This window comes from Lithobates pipiens, unplaced genomic scaffold (genome assembly GCF_037356315.1).
Source record: "Lithobates pipiens isolate NorthernLeopardFrog02 unplaced genomic scaffold, aLitPip1_a1.2 Scaffold_16, whole genome shotgun sequence".
NCBI classification, from domain to species: Eukaryota; Metazoa; Chordata; class Amphibia; order Anura; family Ranidae; genus Lithobates; species Lithobates pipiens.
The window spans coordinates 477,044,980-477,067,478 of record NW_027507748.1 but is presented as its reverse complement, the minus strand read 5'-3'; the positions used below and the strand labels follow the sequence as shown (position 1 = coordinate 477,067,478).

The window sequence follows — 22,499 nt, the reverse complement described above, 5'->3', positions numbered from 1 at the left end:
CCTTTAAGGGGGCATGGCAGGGTGTGTGTCCTATGCCTACATACTTTTGCTAATTAGTGTCCCTTGTTCCCACCTCAGAAAGTTTAGTTAAAACTAAGGCCGCGTACACACGCGCGGACTGTTTGCCCAACCTTGTTCGTCAAACAGTTTCGGCAAACAGTCCGCTCAAAATTTGCATGAGCGGACTTGCCCACACACGAGCGGACTGTTTCAGCGAACTGTTTGCCAAACAGTTCGCTCAACTTTTGAAATGAACGGACTCGCCCACGTAAGGAGGCGGCAAATCCGCCCATTTCGAGCGCGTGTACAGGTAGGCGGGGCCCGCGAAGGAGACGTCGCGGGCTCCGCCGCCTGGAATGGGCTTAAAGGGGAACCCCAACGCCGAAAAAAATCGGCGTGGGGGTTCCCCCAAAGTCCACACCAGACCCTTGTCCGAGCACGCTACCCGGCCGGCCAGGAAAGGGGGGCGAGCGAGCGCGCCCCCCCTCCTGAGCCGTACCAGGCCGCGTGCCCTCAACATGGGGGGGTGCCTTGGGGAAGGGGGGGCCGCGCGGCCCCCCCACCCCAAAGCACCTTGTCCCCATGTTGATGAGGACAAGGGCCTCTTCCCGACAACCCTGGCCGTTGGTTGTCGGGGTCTGCGGGCGGGGGGCTTATCGGAATCCGGGAGCCCCCTTTAAGAAGGGGGCCCCCGGATACCGGCCCCCCACCCTATGTGAATGAGTATGGGGTACAATGTACCCCTACCCATTCACCTGTGAAATAAAGTACAAAAAAAAACACAACACAGGGAAAAAATATTTTATTGCACAGCTCCGGGGGTCTTCCGTCTTCGGGGGTCTTCTCGCCGGACTCCTCCGCTATCTGTGTGTAGCTCTTTTGCTAGCGGAGGAGTCCGGCTTTCTTCCTCCCCGCCGCCGGCCTCTTCTCCCGTCTTCGGGGGTCTTGTCCCCCTCTTCGGTTCTTCTGCCGGGCCACCGCGCCTTCTTGTAGCTCTTTTGCAGGCGGTGGCCCGGTCTTCTGTCGCCGCTGTCGTCGCCGCCGCCACCGCCTTCCGTTCTTGTTCAAGAAGAAGAACAAGAACGGAAGGCGGCGGCGGCGGCGACGACAGCGGCGACAGAAGCGACAGAAGACCGGGCCACCGCCTGTAAAAGAGCTACAAGAAGGCGCGGTGGCCCGGCAGAAGAACCGAAGAGGGGGACAAGACCCCCGAAGACGGGAGAAGAGGCCGGCGGCGGGGAGGAAGAAAGCCGGACTCCTCCGCTAGCAAAAGAGCTACACACAGATAGCGGAGGAGTCCGGCGAGAAGACCCCCGAAGACGGAAGACCCCCGGAGCTGTGCAATAAAATATTTTTTCCCTGTGTTGTGTTTTTTTTTGTACTTTATTTCACAGGTGAATGGGTAGGGGTACATTGTACCCCATACTCATTCACATAGGGTGGGGGGCCGGTATCCGGGGGCCCCCTTCTTAAAGGGGGCTCCCGGATTCCGATAAGCCCCCCGCCCGCAGACCCCGACAACCAACGGCCAGGGTTGTCGGGAAGAGGCCCTTGTCCTCATCAACATGGGGACAAGGTGCTTTGGGGTGGGGGGGCCGCGCGGCCCCCCCTTCCCCAAGGCACCCCCCCATGTTGAGGGCACGCGGCCTGGTACGGCTCAGGAGGGGGGGCGCGCTCGCTCGCCCCCCTTTCCTGGCCGGCCGGGTAGCGTGCTCGGACAAGGGTCTGGTGTGGACTTTGGGGGAACCCCCACGCCGATTTTTTTCGGCGTTGGGGTTCCCCTTTAAGCCCATTCCAGGCAGCGGAGCCCGCGACGTCTCCTTCGCGGGCCCCGCCTACCTGTACACGCGCTCGAAATGGGCGGACTTTCCGAGCGGGAACAGTTTGCTCATTTCGAAAGTAGCCTACACACGGGCGGACTGTTCGCTCAAACACAGTTTCAGCGGACAGTTTTTCGGAATTTCCGAAAGACTTTGTCCGTCCAACTGTCCGCTGAAACTGTCCGCTGAAAGCCCACACACGAGCGGACTGTCCGCCCAAACACTGTTCAGCGGACAAGGTTGGGCGAACAGTCCGCCCGTGTGTACGCGGCCTAACAGAAGACTCAGCACTGCGACGTGGCTCCCAAACAAAATTGACGTCTTTTTTTCCCCCCCACAAATAGAGCTTTCTTTTGGTGGTATTTGACCACCTTTGCGGGTTTTATTTTTGCGTTATAAATATTTAAAAAAAGCGCCTTTTTTTTAAAAACACATTTTTTACTATAATAAATATCTCCCCCCCCCCCCCCCCCAAAAAATTAAAAATTTTATTTTTCCCTCAGTTTAGGCCGAAACATATTCTTCTACATATATTTTTGGTAAAACACAAATTGCAATAAGGGTTTGATTGGTTTGCGAAAAAGTTATAGTATCTAGAAAACAGGGGATAGTTTTATAGCATTTTTATTAATAATTTATTTTATTTTTTTTTAACTAGTAATGGCGGCGATCAGCAATTTTTGTCTTGACTGACATTTGGCATTAATACAGTGATCAATGCTAAAAAATTACATTTATTACTGTAAAAATGGCACTGGCAGTGAAGGGGTTAACCACTAGGTGATGCTGTAGGGCAGTGATGGCGAACCTTGGCACCCCAGATGTTTTGGAACTACATTTCCCATGATGCTCCACTACACTGCAGAGTGCCAGAGCATCATGGGAAATGTAGTTCCAAAACATCTGGGGTGCCACGGTTCGCCATCACTGCTGTAGGGGTTAAGTGTGTCCTAGGGAGTGATTCTAACTGGGGGGGGGGGGGGGGTTGTGGCACATCACTGATCTGCGCTCCTGATTACAGGTAGAGCTGATCAGTGACAGTGTCACTAGGCAGAACAGGGAGATGCTTGTTTACATAAGCATCTCCTAGTTCTTCCTCACCGTTAGACGATCGCGGGTATCCCCATGGACATCGGGTCCACGGAACACGTGATTGCTTAGCTCAGGGCGCGTGCACCCGTGAGCCTCCTCTTAAAGTGCAATGTACAGGTAAGTTAATCTGCCTGTATGTGCCTTTCTGCCACAGTATATCTGCATGAGGTGGTCGGGAAGCGGTTAAACCCCTCGCCCTGGAAGATTAATGAGGCAGGGGCAGTGACTGAGTACACTGAAACCAATGCTGTAGGTTATTGCAGACACCAATGTGGGGAGTTATATTATATACTGGTGCCAATATTGGGGTGCTCTCTACACTCCTGCGCCTGCCACTAAAAGAAGCCGTACTGATGTCAGGCAGAGTGATCTGCACCCAACAGGTGAAGATGAGTCCCAGCTTGCGCCTCTGAATCCATTCTCAAGACAGGAAGAAAGCAGGATGGATGTAAAGCAGGCAATTAAAAAAACAGAGGCGTTTATTTACTAAAGGCAAATCCACTTTGCACTACAAGTGCACTTGGAAGAGCAGTCACTGTAGATCTGAGGGGGACATGCAAGGAAAACTAACAGCATTTTTGCTTGTACATTATTGGGTGATAGAAATCAGCAGAGCATCCCCTCATTTCAGTTGTTCCTCTCAGATCTACAGCCAATACACTTCCAAGTGCATTAGCAGTGCAAAGTGTATTTGCCTTTAGTAAATCAACCCCAGAGTACTTAATAGCAGAAGGCTGAAAATAGTAGCCCTTTATGCTGCATTCTGAAAAGGTTAATTAGTTCTACTACTGACAACTAATGGGAAGGGATGTTTTAAAAACAGCACTAATGCTGAATACATGCTGGGATATATTTTGCTTGTGAAGTCCTCTAGGTTATTACTTATGTGTAAACTGGCATCAAAGCTTGAGGTGATTATGTAAACTGGCTCCAATACCAGGGGTTATTACTGTGAATGCTGCCACCAATGCTGGGGGTAGTTATGATAATAACAATGCAGGAGGTTATTATTGTGTATACTGGCACTAATGTGGGGGGTTATTGTGTATACTGGCACTAATACTAGGGATTTTTTTTCTGCTAACACCAGTGCATGGGGATTATTACTGTATCTACTGATATCAATGCTGGGAGTTACTATTACTGCAACAAAGATGCTTATTTTAATTCTACTTTTTCTTCAGTATACATTGCAGTAAAAAAAAATAAAAAATACAGCAGGATCGACATTTTACAGTGCACTGCACACCCACACAAGTAGAACAGGCTTAAGAAAACTGCAATATACTGAAACTACTAAAATAAAATACCCTGAAAACGCGTGGGGGAAATCTTTTTTTTAAATAATTAAACATACCGTAATTTAAAATATTTTCGGTTGCAATCATTTTGATTATTTTGCATAATAGCAGGTTTACAAACATTTGATCAAAAATTTAAAAAACTTGTTGAACAATGGATCGAGCACAAACAGTGTTGCATAAAGTACTAAAAAATTCAACAGATCACAGTTCTGTGGTAGGGCTCCAGATCCATGTGGCACTAAAGGCACTAGACAGGGATCCAGGGCAGGGTGATGACAGGACTTACCATCTCAGCCTTCAGGAGTATTTTCCAAAGTCCACTAAAGATCAGTTTTAAATTTATCTAAACATTAGGAACAGAATCAATGGTCCCCAAAACAGGGGTCCTGATGGAGAAAGATGTTAAGGGGATAATAAAAAAAGGTAAAGAACGTTCCCTTGGGCGCAGTTTGGCATTTTTACCCTGGGCCATAGATGACCTTGTCCTGGCACTGTGTATCACATGTGAATATGTTAAAGCAAAACTCCGGGCAAAAATGTCTTTTTTTCCATAGATTTAATGTTGCATTCTTTTTTTTTTTTTTTTTTTTTTTTTTTTTTTATTGCCACATCAGTGTTTCTTTACCAGAGACTAGGTTCAGCTTATCGCTCACTCGTGTCTCATTTTCCATTCCACATCATCGTAGCATATTTGGTTGTTCAAATTTTAAGCTTAATATAGTCACCTAAGAACTTTGTAACATTTATTTAAGGTACAAAAGTGATAAAAAATCCCCCAGTAATCCTGGTATTCCATATCTAATACAAAATTTTTCCCTACTCCTCCCCTCCACCCGCCCCCCCCCCCCCTCCTATCCCCAATCTATTAGAAGACACATCGAGCAAAGGATGCCTAATAGAGATATATAGAGAAGCTATATAGGCTAAGAGACGCCTGTTCACAATACTTTATAGGGGAATCCCCAGTCTTCCCAATCCCGAACCCCATATCTTTTTAAATTTCTTACCGTTACCCTGCTTAATAAAGAAAACCCTTTCATTACCAATAGTTTTCTTTATATTATCCAACCATATATCTGATAGTGGACTAGAGTATGCCTGCCAATTCTGGGCGATTAATTTCCTCGCCTGGAAAAGGCATCTAGTAACTGGTTCAAAAATATTTTTAGGGATTTTATATCCCTCCGGTATAGCCAACAAACAGGTCCTCACTGTTGCCTCCAGTGTCAACCCGAATATTCCATTCACATGGTCTATAACTTGTGTCCAGTATCTGAACAGTTTCGGACACCTCCAAAACATATGAATGAAATCCCCAACTCGACCACATCTGGGGCACTGATCGTTGTCCCTCCATCCCATTTTAAACATTTTCCTAGGCGTATAATATGTCTGGTGGAAAAAAAAGAGTTGAGAAGCTTTCTGTGCCGGAGAAATAGAGACCCTGGTTCCCTGTTCCATTATCCAGTCCCAGTCCGGTATGGACAGCGGACCCACATCTCTCTCCCATTTCCCTTTACTTTTAATCACACCGCTTCGGTCCAGCAATTTATCCCCCAACCTGTTATATAGGGATGAAATCAATCCTTTGAGCGTATCCCTGGACATAATTTGAGATAACACCGGTATCTCAATCAACTGTATCTCCTGTGATCTAAATTGGGCCTGGATTGCGTGTCTGACCTGGAAATATTTATAAAGCGAGTGATTCGATAAAGAGAATTCAGACCTTAGGTCCGCAAATGATCTAATATCCGAATCCTGGAGCAATTGCGCTAGTTTATCTATCCCTTGGTTTACCCACTCCTTACTTTTTTCCACTTTAAATAGCTCATCTAGGTTTCTATTGTCCCATGTTGCATTCTTACCCTTCTAGAATATGTAGTCCATCTTCTGATTGCCTCTGTATAGTTTTAAAGAAACGGCCTGTGCGTTTTTTTATAATAATGGGGTTGACTCCCTGTGGTTTTCTGTTTTAAAAACCACAAGCCTGCTATGCTTTGCATTCCACTGGTCACAACCTTTCTGTAGTTTAGTTCAACCAGCACTTCCTGCTTGCTGCAGAGGATACACCAGCATGAGATATCAGGTCTGAACCTCCCACAGGGGCAGTGTTCCCCTTCTCTCATTAAAAAGCCCAGTTGGAGCCGACAAGTTCCCTTAAACTATTTAGCCCAATACATTCCAGGCAATCATACAGGCAGGCAGGGGGTACAGATTTCACTAGGGACATTAAGGAGGCACTGTGACAGTCCAGACTTCAGATATCAGTATTAACTATGCCGATCACCGGAGACACATGGGAGTAATAGAGTTTGGCAGTCTTTGGTATGGGGGGGGGGGGGGGCTGGGCAGGGTAGTGCTATTCACTTGGCATGATCATCACATTCAGCATGTACAGGCCTAGTGTACCCTCCCACAATCACTGCAATTACCAAAGCATGATGGGAAGTGTAGTTTCATTATAGTGTGTAGAGAGAGGAGAGGATATGAAGCAATCCCTGGTGTAACACCACCTCCTTGGCAGAACAGATTACAGAGATGACTGAAAATTTCGAATTTACTTTGCTCTTCAATGGTAAGGAATATCACAAATGTATTTATGGTTAATTTTTTTTTGTGTTTTGTGCGTGTGTACTAATGAGGGATTTTGTTGTCAATCCCAGAGTTCTGCTTTAACTGTAATATGACAACTTAGCTAACTGGAGAGCACTGCTGTAGATATTGCCAATAGAATACCCATTTATTTTAAAGCTAATGAAATCTTTGTTACCTGAAAATCATCATATGGAAAGAGAAGCATCTCCCGTAGTGCATCATTCAGTATTTGTGTTTTCTTCTGGACAATAACATTCTCATAGTCAATGGGTTCAATGAGCTTTGGCTTTGCCTGGAAAGAAAAAATACTTCCTTTAATACAATAATAGTTATACACCTGACAGCCAAATCCCACACACACATTCTCCAGTCTGAAGGCCATATGACATACCTTACACCCCAGTTTGTTAGCCATACCCACCTTGCCCCTCAGCTAGCTAGGCACATCCTGCCTTCCTTCATGGCTAAATCTTTATCTATATCCATCCACATGCACAAATCCTCTTCCAACCTCAGGAATTACCTCAACATTCAAAAGCTAATAAACACTTTTAGAAAAAAAATTCCATTACATCACACAAACACGGACATTTCTACACTTCAGGCTCGGTTCACACAGGGGCAAATTGTCCAGACGACTTAGCCGCCTGACAAGTCGCGCTCCGTTCTGTACTATGGAACCGTTCTAATAGGAGCAACTCAAGCCGCTCCGACTTAGAAAAAAGGTTCCTGTACTACTTTTGGGGCGACTTCAGGCGACTTGCATTGACTTCTATACAGAAGTCGTTTTGCAAGTCGCCGCTGAAGTAGTTTGCAGGTCGCGTCTGAGTCGCGCTGCAAGTCGTGCCACTCCTGTGTGAACCGAGCCTTAATGTTGCTCAACTTGCCCACTGGTACGTTACGGCTGGGAATTTTTGTAGGGTTCATAATCATTACATAGAGTTCATTTCTAGACTAAATGATCTACACAAGTCCAGTCCCACGTACAGTTGGAATATTTTGTATAAAGTTCATGCCATCATGATATAAAATCAATGTTTATCCTTTTAGATTCATCATGATCCCATTAGTATCTTTTAAGATGAACTTAAATATATATTTTAAAGCCGGGTACACATGGTCCAAATATCAGCAGGAATAGGACGAAATTTGAACCATGTGTACAGCTGTCCTTCCAACAGAAGCAGGTCTAAGGAAGAAACGTGCTGGAAAACCAGCATCCGATCAGATTGGCCATTGGCTGAGAGCACCGATTAGTGTGTTCTGGCAGTAGGGGAGGGGGGTCTCTGTCAGAACACAAAGAAAGGTAAGGTACAGCAGAAGACATTACTACACTAACATTGTACAGCTTTTTTTTCGTTCAGCCTCCTAGGTTGACAGAAAAGAGCTGAGTGTGTATACTAAGCATAATTCTTCACAGAAAATCCTAAACTGATGGAAAAGCTCTTTCTGCAAAAACATTTTCATAATTTAAGAGACCACTACAGGTCAGTGGTTTAATCACATTACTTCCATGTATTTGTGCTACAACTCCTTTGATCTCTACAAAATAATTCTACAGCACATGAAAGAACAAAACTCGTGATACTCTGTAGCTTTACCTTCATAAACCCTACATAAACATTCCATGTCTTTTCATTCCCAACATCCACTCCCAGTGCTTACTCCAGCATGTCACACAATTTCAGGAGAGATAGACATCATGAAACAATAAATGTTCATGTTGGCTTTTTGCTATTTCATTCCAAAGTAAAGATTTATTGAGACAAAAATAACAAAAAACTTTCAAACCTACAGCAACGTCTTCCCTCGATATACTAATAAATAATTTCCATTTTACTCTCAGAGAGAAATGTAGCAGCGACAGTAAAGCAGATCGGCTCATTTGTGGAAATGGAAACATAGCGCTCAGACACAAGAATAACTATGAATACAGATCGTTTCTGGGTCAAGGAGGACTAGTGTTAATCTACTGAAGCTGGAAGTAGCCATGTGAAGTCTATGGACCAACACTGTGCTATCTGAGATTGTATGTGACATATTAGAAGAATAGTTCTTCCACTAATAGTGGACACTGGCTGAAAAGATATGCAGAGAAACATCCTTTCTCTGCTTTCAGAACGACAGCTGCACAATGTAATTGGGAGGAAAACATTTTTATTGCCAAGACTGCTCAGAGTTTTCAGCATAGCCTTATCTTAATAATGAAATACCTCTACTTCCGCATCTCATGGGAAGACTTCTAAAAACCTTTCCTTAATTGCATACTTTAACCCCAACTAATCACACTAGCGTGTGGGCTCAGTCACAATGCTTTCCTAGGAGACTGTTCAAGCAGAAAGAAGCGGGATCACGTGCTGCTAGAAAGTCAGATTTACTACAAGCGCCATATTCGTGTGGCTCCCTTTTATGTCAGTAGCCCTTACATGTGGGCTTGAAAGCAGGAATCTTACACATTCCACTATTATCTCCAATCAATCCTTCAGCTGTCAGCAAAATGCACTAATCCATCGCAGAGAGTCAAGGCTCTCATAACTACCCCCGATAAAGGTTGTCAGCGCTTAAAAATAAACACAAGCAAAAAGATGTGGTGAATTCACAAGATGTAAAAACAAATTAATTGCTAGGCCTTTACTGTGAACTGACGACTTGTTTCTCTTGGCCGGAATTGTTAAAGTACAACAAAATGAGCTGTACCAGAGCAAGAGAGTGGAGCCAGTGAAATGCGTCATGTGTTTTTGGTTTAAAGTATTCAGATCTTCAGAGAGGTAAAGACATCCAAGGTAATTTGCAGCATGACATGCGAATATAGAAAGGCATGAAAAAAAATGGTCAGTAGAAAGGTTGATGGGGAAAATCACAAAGTTACCCATGCCTTCTTTTTTAAATGCAGAGGCAATGGGCTTGATTTAATAAAAATGGAGAGTGCAAAAGCTGGTGCTTCTCTGCAAAGAAACCAGTCAGCTTCCAGCGGTTTTTTACTTTTGTCAAAGCTTAAAGTGGCTGTAAACAATGAAGCAAATAGCATCAGATGATACACAGATTCATCTCCCTACATACATTTTACATTAATATATCTGCTGTCTTCCCCTTTCTACACTCTGTGGAAAGTGCAGATTGTGTTAGAAATATCATTTCCTCATTCAGCAGTGGGTGTGGAGTCTGGGCATACACTGTGTGAGAGCTGATTGGAGGAAAGGCACACACACCCCCCCTCTACATCGGCAGAGGAATGAAGGAACATGCAGAGCTGTACTCTGAACAGACACGCTCTCTGCTTATCTACCTCTAAGCTCCCTTCCCTACACAATATTTTAGCTGCTGTTATCTCATGTGTCGGAGAGCTTGTCAGGAGTGACTCTGATGGAGCAGCAAAAAGACACGGCACTTAGAGCTTTGGAGAGAAATAAGTAAATACTACAGATATATATTTGCTTAGATCAAATTTCATAAATGGGGTTTACAACCACTTTAAGTGAACAAGCTGATGTTAGAAGAGATTGGCTACCATGAACAGCTGCACCAGATTTTGCACTCTAGTTTTGGTATAAAAAAAAAAAAAATGTATATGTGTATATATATATATATATATATATATATATATATATATATATATATATATATATATATATATATATATATATATATAAAAATATATATAAAAGGAGCCAACAACCTGCATGGAAATCCAGTGAATCTATTATTTTTTTTTTTTTACCCATATAACAAAGTTATCCTAAAGGTTTCCTTCTTGTCTTTGAGGAAAGCAGTCAAATCCTCCATTAGCATACTGTTGTATATTTTACAGTAACAATGAGCTATAGACACTGACTGGGGCCATATTTCAAGGTTCATGGTCCTGTATTGCTGTCCTTAGAGCCCTTACACACTGGGGCTGCCCGTGCGTTCACACTGTTTAAGTGGCACTTTTCAGCCCCAAACCGCCCCAAAGATGCTGCTTGCAGGACTTTTACCAACGTCCCACAAGCGCACCTCCCGGATGTGAAAGCACCCATTGCAGTCAATGGGAGATAGAGCCTGAAAACTATCTCTAATGCTAAAAAGCCTGAAAACTGCCTCAGTGTGAAAGGGGTCTAAGTTTGAACTGCTTCAGAGATTATTCCTAATTGACAGGTGCATTTGAGCTGCAGATGATTTTCTACTTGAGGGGTGGGTTTTACAATCCCATAGGCTTGCATGATAACACAAAACTCGCTTGAATTGAACAAAAGCCTGCTGCCACAGGCGCCAAGATTGGAATGGGCTTTAAAAAAATATGGAGTGTTGCGTAGGCCATTTATTCTCAGTACATCAAGTTTCTATTTTATAATCAAATTTAGATCTATTCACATATGTAAACCAAGGCCCTCCCTTAGCAATAGCAAACCCGATAACACTTATAGACTTGTGATAGATTTGTTTTATATTTGGGTTTTGTACTGGGTTTCTTACTTGTTATGCATTTATTAAATCGCTTTTCTTCTGCACAATCCAGCATGCTCTGCCTTTTGTCTGTCTTTCTGTTCATTTATTCAAAAGATACTAAGTTATGCAGAAAAAAAATAAAGAGCTTAAAGAGATTCTGTACTCTGGAATCTGTATGTGAAAAAGGCAAGCAGAAGTAAAATGATTAATGCCCACTATTGCCCATAGGCTCCCTTCCACTGATCTTTTTACCATTACCGACTTACTATGCTTTGTTCTGCACTGTGCAGAGAGGCTTATGCTTCCTTTGTCAGATCTGCTCCTCTGATTGGTGATTTAATGACTGGTGGGGGAGAATTCAGGAAGCAGCAGGAGAGGGGCAGGAAGCACGTATCCCCATAAGAGAATATAGTAGTAGCAAGATAGAGAGGACTGCAGTGCAAAGATCTATTAGGAAGAACAGTCCTAACAGTGCTGTCAGCAGCTCATCCAAGTCTGTGGCGGGCTGCAGCTGCACAAAACTGAATGCTGTACCGTATTCATGCTAAGGCTCTTACATAGAAGACCCGAGTTCTCATTAATCCCTGTACACACAGAGCCCTAATTTCAGCCCTTTCCAGCCACAGCCTGCCAGAGATTTTGACAAGCTGCAGACAGCAAGGCTAGATGTTGCACCTGTCGCTCCGGGGCGCACTTAAACATTTATTGGAGTTTGGGTCCACTTTAAAGACGAAATTATGCCGCTTCATATTCCTGTAGCACTCACCATTCTTGTTTTCTATATTGTTCAATATTATTCAATCAAATGTAATCTCTATCATTTCCACTGCTCTGTTTTACTAGTTTGTTTTTATATTTCTAATATGGCAACACTAAAAACACTACAAAAAAAAAAATCCAGCAAAGTTAGCCCAATTTTCTTTTGTATAATGTGAAAGATGTTACGCGAAGTAAATAGATGCCTCATACGTCACGCTTTAAAATTGTGCACACTTGTGGCATGCGTTCGCTTCTGCGTGCGATCTCGTGGGGACAGGAGCGCTTTTCATTTTAAAAAAATATTTTTTTTTGATCACTTTTATTGCTATTACAAGGAATGTAAACATCCCTTGTATTAGGAATGGTGCGTGATCAGTCCCCTTTCTGGAGAGATGTGGGGTCTATAAGACCGCCATGCTTTTTGAGACCGAAAAGGTCCATTGCGGTCTTCCCCATTCCTTGTATATGAACTTATTGAAATAAGTCAGATACAGAAACACCTTAGGTGCATGGGCTGGCTTACGGGACCCAAAAAGAAGCGCTACTTCAGCAGAGGGGTCTGCTGTATCCTGAATTTTCAGGGTCTCACGCACAGCTTTGATAAGTGCTCCAACTAGCGCTTTGTCTTGTGCGGACCCGGACGGGGACTCATCCTCACTGTCCGATCAGTCCTGGTCAGCGTCATCTGAAACGACAGAGCAGGGACCAACGGTCTCAGTGGGGCCCGAGTCTGCGTCAGAGCTCTCCCTGGAGGATGGGGGAGGGGGGGGGGCAGGGGCCACTTTTTACCACTTGTGCCCCCGCACACTGCCTCCATCTTGACAACAAATGTATCAAGGACCGCCGACAAAGCGTGCAAAAGGCACTGCATTGTTTGCAGGGGAGCTGGTTGCAATTGCCGGGAGTTCAGGGGAAGAAACACCAGATTCTGAAGCCATGCTGACCCACCCTGTCTGCCACCTTTGGGGACTTAGGACAGATGCACAGTCCCAACCTCCTAGCTGCTGCAGACTGAGGGTCCCCACCACAGGAGTCACCAGCCTGACCGAGTTCTGCACCGTTCAGCTACAAGTGCCTGTGTCAGCTCCCAGGTGACCTGAGTGAGAAACCACGCTGTTCTGAGCAGCAGGGACCGGCGCTGAGCATAAAAACCACGCTGTACTACAACAAAATGGCTGCCGGTCCTCCCAGTATAAGGGACATAATCACAGGGAAAATGGCCACCGAACTACAGCAAAATGGCTCTTGACCATGCTTTCCACTAAGGCACACCAAACATGGCTGACAAACAACTGTACACAGGGAAAGGACCCTGGCTACAGGCACACACACCGCTCAGCAGCCCATCATGCAGCATCCCCCATGGGGAGAGGGAGGGAATATAGGGACAGGGAGAGAAGAGAGGGAGGAGAGGGACCCCCGAATCGACCTCCCAAGGAATGCCCAGCTGCTCAAACACGCCAAGGCAGGGAGAGCTGTACTTACCATCCGGATGAGCTGGGAGACATTCCATCACAAACCCACTCCCGAAGAGTACGGGGTGGCTGCTGGCCATGGCACACTGACACAGACATCAGTAGCCTGGTCATATGTGTGCCTCAGAGAATTGCGCTCACCGGCCGCCCCTGGAGCCTGAGGGGCATGTCGTGGCTGACCCAGCACATAGCTATGGTCTGCACACACTCAATGGCCAGGCTGGGGAGACTACAAGGATAAGGATATCCAGCCTGTCACCCAGCCGGCTGTTCATAGTAGATCACAGGATCCAAAAATCTTGTGCCAAAGGCAAACTTCAGCAAACAAATCCCAGGACCGACTGTCCCGCAGGGTTCCTAGGTCCATCTCCTTCACTAGACAGAAAAAAACTGAAGCTGCCGGAAGCAGGCTGAGGGGTTGTTACTGGAGGGACCGCTCCCCTGGGCAGAACTGTAAAGTTCTGTTTTTTGTTTCACATGTATAACATGTTATGGCTAGTCTTCTCCTGAAGGTGGCATAACAACCTATGGTCAAGAATAAAGGAAAATATTGCGTTTTTTTTCAAAATTAACTCTTATACTGTTTATAGCGCAAAAAAGAAAAAATCGCAGAGGTGATCAAATAACACAAAAAGAAAGCTCTATTTGTGGGAAAAAAGGATGTCAATTTTGTTTGGGTGCAATGTCGCACGACCGCGCAATTGTCAGTTAAAGCGACAGTGCTAAATCTCAAAAAGTGCTCTGGTCAGGAAGGGGGTAAAATCTTCTGGGGCTGAAGCAGTTAAAGAATCAGAATGGAATATGTGTAAGCAAAAGAGAATTTTGGTGGCTCCTAGGGTTAAATTATAGTTTAATCTTTTCATATCATGACAGGTTCACTTGAAACATTATGGTTTGGATCAGGCCATAAAACGGAATATGTGAATAAAATTAGAAACAAACTTCCGTTTGAATTCTTTTATCCATTCTTGTCTTTACATAAGGGACTTCACAAATAGGGAGCAGATGTTGATGGAAAATACCACCCGTATCCACATTTATAAAAGCAATAGCCTTTAAAAAGGAAAAAAAATAAAGGAAATGCTAGTTCAGATCAAAACCTTTTTGATCAATAAAGTAAAAAGCTCATTGTAAAAAATCACTAACATGCAATAACAGTAGGCACTGTAAAAATATACGTTAAAACAATGAAAAGAGGAAAGGGATGGTTTCTTTATCGCCAATAGGCAAAAACCACAGAAATACTCTACAAAAAAGAAACCCAAGCTATGATTCCAAGAGCAGCAACACATTATAATAATTAAGCTGTGGTTTTCATATCCTGCTGTGCACTATAGATCAACTTTGAGAAGTGTGTGCAAACTAAAAGGGTCGTGACACTTGCAAGGGATAGCAAGCTTCCGGAAAAAGTGTAATTTAGGCCAAAAACTGCACTATATTCAAAAAGATTTGTAATATGCCAATCTGACCCTCAAAATGACTGCCCATGGTGACTCCCTGAAGGATCTGTGAACATGTGCCAATAAGAGGACTCAGAGGGCCATATTTTCCATGCTAACCCTTTGACATCTGTAAAGCAACAGGGACCCACTGGTGTCATGGTCTCTTACCAAACCTTGTAATAGACTGACTGTGCCAGGGATTTATAATTGGTCTACTTATGGTGAATGGCAAAACTGCTTGCCAGTTCTATAACCCGCATAAGATCTGCATTGTTGTTAGGCTATTTTGGAAGGTTTCATGTAGTTTTTACATTTAAGAAAATGGCCAAATCTAGCAAAGTTCCACAGTGAACTGGCACGGTCTTCTGGGTCCAAACAAAAACGAAATGAAAGAAATTTTATGGAAGTATCACAATGCCAGTTGAAAGGCATCTTTAATTGACCTGTACTCAAGGTTTGATTGCCACCAAGTTGGAAAATGATCAAAAACTGAATAGTTACCCCACCCCACCCCCCCCCCCCCCCATGGTACATTTGGATTCACTTCTCAACTTAAGAAATAAACTTAAACAATAAGCACTGGTCATTTTGTGATATTAAACAGGAAGACTCGTATCCGCTATATACAAAATTTCTTCCTCCTCTGCCTCTTCTCTTTTCCTCTTCTGTTTTCCCCCTCTCTCATTATTTTTAATAAGTATTTATTGTGTATTAGGGTTGTCCCGATGTCCTGATACTAGTATCGGTATCGCCAACGATACCGAGCATTTGAAAAGTAATTGTACTCTGGCAAATGCTCCCGATGCTTCACCCGATACCTGGACAGTCAGCAGTGATCGGTTGCGCAGGGGAGTTACAAGCATGTCACCGCAGCCTCCATGCCCCCTCCATTCTGCTGTCCCCCTCCGTTCTTCCTCCATGTCCTCCTCTGTTCTGCTAGCCCCGCTCAGTTCTTCCTGCGTGTCCCCCTTCATTCTGCTGCTGTCCTCCTCCAGTTTTCCACCATGTCCTCCTCCTTCCTTTTCTGTAAGAATCTAAAACATTGTAACCTCCTATGATTACGATGTCTGTTTATGAATGGAGAGGAGCCGCTGTCTTCTCTCAATGCATTTTCAGTGCAGCTTAGGCTGCAGAGAAAGGGACTGGGAAATCTCTATCCTCGGTCTCTTTCCCATCTCAAGGAGGAGATATCAGTGGTCTGTTAAGGGGCTGATTAAAAAATACAAAAAACAAACACAAAGTATCGCAATAATTAAAAAAAAAATTATTGTTAAAAAATAAAAATGTAAATAAAACAAAAACACAAAAAAAAACAAAAAACACACAGACACTGTGCACCCCCTCCACCCTTAAAAAAGAAAAAAAAAAAAAAAAACTGTCCCATGACATTAAACAAAAAAAAAGAAAAAAAAATATCGGTAATTGGTATCGATGAGTACTTAAGTATCAGTGCTTGTACTCGGTCTTAAAGTGGTATCGGGACAACCCTATTTATTCTGCATTACTTGTCATCACATTTATACACACAAAACTACTACGGTATAGACATTGCCCACACCTTTGATCCTAGATCTGGACAGTTATTAGAAGACATCCCTATTCCCATATCAGTAATTGCTATTGCTTAATGGGCCCTTATGTGGAAGTTGTCTGACAACTGTTCCTGTGTGATAAATGTCAAGTTGTATTCACAATTTTCATATGAATTTGATTTTTTTTTTCTCTTTCAATAAATATCTTTGTAATTTCTGAAAACTTGTTAACAAAAAATATATTCAACCTAAAACTGTGGATGGTTTCAGGGACATGACTGTTTAACCACTTCCGTTCCGTTCAGGAACGTCCTTCAGAAGAAGGGGGGAAACCCCGCGCAGCGGCGCAATCCCAATGTGCTCGTGTCACCCGGACACGGCGCATCTCGGATCGACAGGAGGGCTCTGCGATTGGCCCTCCTGATCACATCACGGCCGTGTCCAATCACAGCCGTCATGTGATCATAACAGCCAGTTGCTAGGCAATCGGCTCTCCTCTCCTCACACGGAAGTCGTCACTGAGGAGAGGAGAGCAGATCGCTGCAGCCGGCTGGTGATCAGTGAGTATGAGCTATTTTTACAGCTTTTTACTCACTGATCACTAATCTAGTGTAAACACACATCACCACACAGTGTAAACACACATGTCCCCAAATAACAAAACATATGCCCCACTAAAATCACGTCCCAATGATTATCTGCACACATATGTACGTGATCACCTGCACACATATGTACGTGATCACCTGCACACATATGTACATGATCATTTGCGTACATATGTCCGTGATCACACAAACCAATTATTATACACTTAACGGATTTTTTTTTTTTAACAAAAACATGTAGCAGAATACATTAAAATTAGATTTTATTGGATTTATTTTAAAATAGAAAAAAGAAAATATTGTTTTTTTTTCCAGATTTCCGCCTTTTTTCGCTTATATCGCAAAAAATAAAAAACGGAGTCGTAAATAAATACCATCAAAATAAAGCTCTATTTGTGCTAACAAAATGATAAAAATTTCATTTGGGTACAGTGTAGCATGACCGCGCACTTGTCATTGAAATTGCGAGAGCGAGGAAAGCTGAAAATTGGGCTGGGAGGGGGGAGAAAGTGCCCTGTATTGTAGTGGGTAATTCCAATGAAAAGCTCAGAAAAAGCTTCTACAAAAATAAACTTACCATGCATATGGCCAGTTTAATGCCTAATACACACAATCAGAAATTTGAATGAAAAATAACACTTTCAAAGAGATCATATGACAATCAGCTTGTTAGTACACAGCTTTCGAGAGCCAATTCATCTAAAACTATCCGAAGGGACAAACACAAAAAACCTTCTTGTATGATACAAGAATGTACAATTTTCATATAATCCGTACAGTATATGTTCAAAAACATTGGAAGAGCAAGACCACTCATGCTAGGAAATAAAATAATACATCACTTCTGAAGTTGTATTCTGTAGAAGAGTTTTCCTAAGTTTAGCAAAAACTGAATTACCGTATATACTCGAGTATAGGCCGACCCGAATATAAGCCGAGGCCCCCAATTTACCCCCAAAAAAACTGGCAAACTTATTGACTCGTGTATAAGCCGAGGGTGAGACATGCCTGTCCATCCCTGTGTGTGTGTCCGTCCCTGTGTGTCCGTCCATCCCTGTGTGTCCGTCCATCCCTGTGTGTGTGTCCATCCATCCATCCATCCCTGTGTGTGTGTGTGTCCATCCATCCATCCATCCCTGTGTGTGTGTGTGTCCATCCATCCATCCATCCATCCCTGTGTGTGTGTGTCTCCATCCATCCATCCCTGTGTGTGTGTGTCTCCATCCATCCATCCATACCTGTGTGTGTGTCTCCATCCATCCATCCATCCCTGTGTGTGTGTGTCTCCATCCATCCGTGTGTGTGTGTGTGTGTGTGTGTGTGTGTGTGTGTGTGTGTGTGTGTGTGTGTGTGTGTGTGTGTGTGTGTGTGTGTGTGTGTCCAGCCTACCTGTGTCCCGAGCCTCCGTCCCGAGCCTCCGTCCCGTGCCTTGCCTCCTTGCCTCCGTCCCGTGCCGTGCCTTGCCTCCTTGCCTCCGTCCCGTGCCTTGCCTCCTTGCCTCCGTCCCGTGTCGTGCCTTGCCTCCGTCCCGTCCCGTGCCTTGCCTTGCCTCCGTCCCGTGCCTTGCCAGGATCGCCGCTCTTCGTCGGCGCCTCGGCGGACATACTACAATTCGAAAGCCGCGCCTCCGCCTGTGATAGGCGGAACACTGAATTTCCCAGCAGCCTGTGTTCCGCCTATCACGGACATCGTCTCATCCTCGTACTACGGACGAGGATGAGACGATGTCCGTGATAGGCGGAACACAGGCTGCTGGGAAATTCAGTGTTCCGCCTATCACAGGCGGAGGCGGAGGCGGAGGCGCGGCTTTCAAATTGTAGTATGTCCGCCGTCTGTCTGCTCGATACGCTGATTGAGCAGTCAGACGGCGATGACTCGAGTATAAGCCGAGGGGGGCACTTTCAGCCTCAAAAAAGAGGCTGAAAATCTCGGCTTATACTCGAGTATATACGGTAAATTAGTGTGATGTCACTGTCCTTCTGGGAAGATTCCAGGGAAATACAGAGTAGGTAATAACATCTCAAGAAAAGATACTCCAGTCCATTGAAAGATTTCAGCTGGTATGTATTCCCCAGGATCTAGCTGTGATGTAACATCATCTTAACCTAGGAACTGCTGGGGGAAGACAGGCCTGAGGCAAGTGTAAAAACCCAATTTCTTTTCTTTACAGGTACATTTTACACCCACTAATAGGTCATTTGTGAAGGGAAAAAGAGGCCTGGACAGTGCAAGCAGACCTTGCATTTTATTTATTTTTTTAAACGCACCCTGTAAGGTTAAGTTTGGTATCGCCTTATAGGGAAGTTATTATACAGGGTACCATCATCCCATAAATGTTTTAATGGAAACATGGCGGCTCAAATAATGGTAAAACTGTAAGGTAAAGGCATAATGAGCTAGTATGCATAGCATACTAGCTCATTATGAATAACTTACCTGAGAACGAAGCCCCCGAAGCGGTCCTCCGTCTTCCTCTTCGCCGCTGCCATGTATCCCGGAGCGGCTTCCGGGTCTCGTGGCTCCGGCGAATCACAGCGTGCACACGGGAGCCGACACTCGCGGCATATCGCCGGGATCTGTGGCCTGCCCAGTGTGCCTGCATGCGCCGTAGACAGTGGTGGCTGTCTTCGGGTAAATATCTCCTAAACCGTATAGGTTTGGAGATATTTCTTGGACCTACAGGTAAGCTTTAATCTAGGCTTACCTGTAGGTCAAAGTTGGTTGTAAGGGTTTACAACCACTTTAAGTCGTGGAGAGCACTAGTAAGAGCCTTAAAGGAGTTGTAAAAGCAGAAGGGTTTTTTATCGTAATGCATTCTATTCATTAAGATAAAAAAAAATCCTGTGTGGCAGCCACCCCAGCACCCCCCTATTCACTTACCTGAGCCCCTGCTCTCTGTAGCAAAGTCCTCGAGTGTCTTAGCTGTCCCAGACACTACTCCTGATTGGCAGAGACACAGCAGCAGCACTATTGGCTCCTGTGGCTGTCAATCAGTCAGCCAATCAGGGGAGAAAGGGGGTGGGGCCTAGTCAGGGCTCCGTGCCTGAATGAATACACAGCTCTGACTCAGCATGGGTGACCCTGTAGCAAGCTGCTGGCTGATGGGGCAGGAGAACATAAGATGGACTCAAGAGGAGGATCTGGGCTGCTTTGTACAAAAACAACATGCGCAGAGGAGGCAAGTATAATGTGTTATTTAAAAAAAAAAAAAAAAAACACACACAAGACTTTACCATCACTTTATAGGATAACATGATGGGGAGTTTATTGACTGAAGAAAAAAACGTCTGAAGCCAAAAACAGCTGCTGTAAAAACATCCAAAAACATCCAGTGTGCATGAGGCCTAAGGAGACGGTCATGGATTTAAAAATAAATAAATAAATAAGACGACGACTGTTTATGCTAACTAGAACCACCACATGATTCTCAAAACATCACTTTCTTGCAGAGCAAAGATGCTGACAGAACCTTTATCCAACACATTTCCATGTTTGGTGATTTTTATATCTATACACAAATGTTTAATTGTAAACGATCACCTTGTAAAACAGTCCATTACAATTTAAAGTGTTAATAAACTCCCAAGATTAGTTTTCTGCATACTGCAAAAAAACCTGGTTGATCCTGCTGCTCTCTCTCCTTCTGTCCATGTCTTCAATTCAGCTAAGGATTTTGCAGCTTTGGTTGCAACTCTGCACGTGCTCAGTTTTCAGTGAGTTTCTATGCTGTGCATTTCCTCCCCATCACATCTGAGCAGCCCATGTGACTATAGAGTCACACATGTGGGTGTATACACAGTGGTAAATGACAGCCCACCCCTTCCCTCCTTCATGCACACCAACCAGCTAAACACAATGGAGGTGAGATAGTACATGTAGATTAAGCCTGCGACTGGAACACATCCGCCCACACCATGTTCTTGCCCAAAAAAATAAAGAATTTCAAATATTTGTATGCAAATTTAAAACCGTTTTTTATATTTTTTACTGTATTCCAAAAGGCAGCTTTAAAAAAATAAATTAAAAAATTAAAAAAAATGAACATGTGACCAGCAGCAGTGGACTAGAAGCTCCTCCTGCTTATTAAGTTTCCCTACAGAAAGGCTGGGAAAGAGCTGGGTCATGTGACAGCTGTATATTGATTAGGAAAAAAGTACTTAGATTTGTATTTTATTATAGTACCATTATTCACAAACGAAAATTAAACAGTGTGTTTAGTATCACTTTAAGGTAACATTTCAGTGCATGCACATTTTTAGACCCCTTTCTCAGAGGCGTTTTTCAGGTGCTTTCGGGCTTAAAAAAGCTCCTGTAAAGCGCCTGAAAAATGGCTCCCTTGTCGTCTCAGTTTGAAAGCCTGAGTGTTCTCACACTGTGGTGATCAGCTGACAGGACGTTAAACCTCCTGCAAGCGGCATCTTTGGAGCGATGAAGGAGCGGTGTATACACAATGGAAATGAGGGCCGAACCGCCGGCAAAGAGCTGCTGTAGTGGTACTTTGCGGGTAGTTTTAACCCTCTTTTCTGCCACTAGCAGGGGTTAAAAAAGTGTCCCGCTAGCACCCGAAAACCTCCGCAAAAATGCTGCTAAAAATAGTGTTGCTTTACCATCGACGCCCCAGTGTGATAGCAGCCTTACCCTAGGATAGAAGTGTTGCTGGATGGGTCATCAGGTCAAAATAGAGAAGACATTTTTTTTTTAAGAAAAACGAATTGCCACCACACCACATCAAAGGACTGGTAGGATGTACTATATCACATTTTTATTCTTGGCTTTAGATGAAGATTAAAAGGTTACTAAATCCAGGACCCTGCATTCACTATATTTGGTGTCCCACAGTACATGGAAATGCAATTATTTAATAAATATCATCTGAGAAGACAGGATCAAACAGCCTTTTTACACAATGCACAGGATTAATCCTTTAGGTTCCACAGTGACAAGCATGCTTTACTGCACATACCGAATGATTTTACTGTTGTGGGTTTAGTAACACTAAGATACAAGGCTATCAATGAATACACACACACACAAAAACTCTACTCGCTACTTCAGAATTCGCTTCTTATATTTGAACAATATCACTTCTGCAGATCGCAATAGGCTGACAGCTCAGAGATATGTTTGTCACAGGAGATTTTATCACTGTGCCTGAAGGAAAATTGGCACTGACAACATCAAGAAGCTGCGGAAAATCTGCAGTAGGTGGGTGTATCCAAATACCATTTACAAGGAAAAAAAATGTGCACTTCACAAAGGGAAAAAAAAAAACTAACTAAAAAAATAGCCCTAAACCACATAGCACATGAATATTTTAAACAAGCTGAAATAGAATTAATAAGTAAAATATGTTATGGGACCAAAGATAACAATACTAGTGCATGATAACGTTAGTGGGAAAATCGAAAATCAGAGGTATTATCTGACATTTTGCTGAATGTTTT

At 43.9% G+C, this 22,499-nt stretch overlaps 1 protein-coding gene across 14 annotated transcripts in view; it reads right to left on the bottom strand.

Annotated features, from left to right (window-relative positions):
- DOCK9 (dedicator of cytokinesis 9) overlaps positions 1–22,499 on the bottom strand; it is a 446,969-nt gene that overhangs the window by 294,430 nt on the left and 130,040 nt on the right. For all 14 annotated transcript variants that reach the window (XM_077482985.1, XM_077482977.1, XM_077482982.1 and 11 more), the window contains exon 2: positions 6,990–7,106. In XM_077482985.1, coding sequence (XP_077339111.1) covers positions 6,990–7,106 — 117 coding nt within the window. The remainder of the gene's footprint in view (positions 1–6,989; positions 7,107–22,499) is intronic.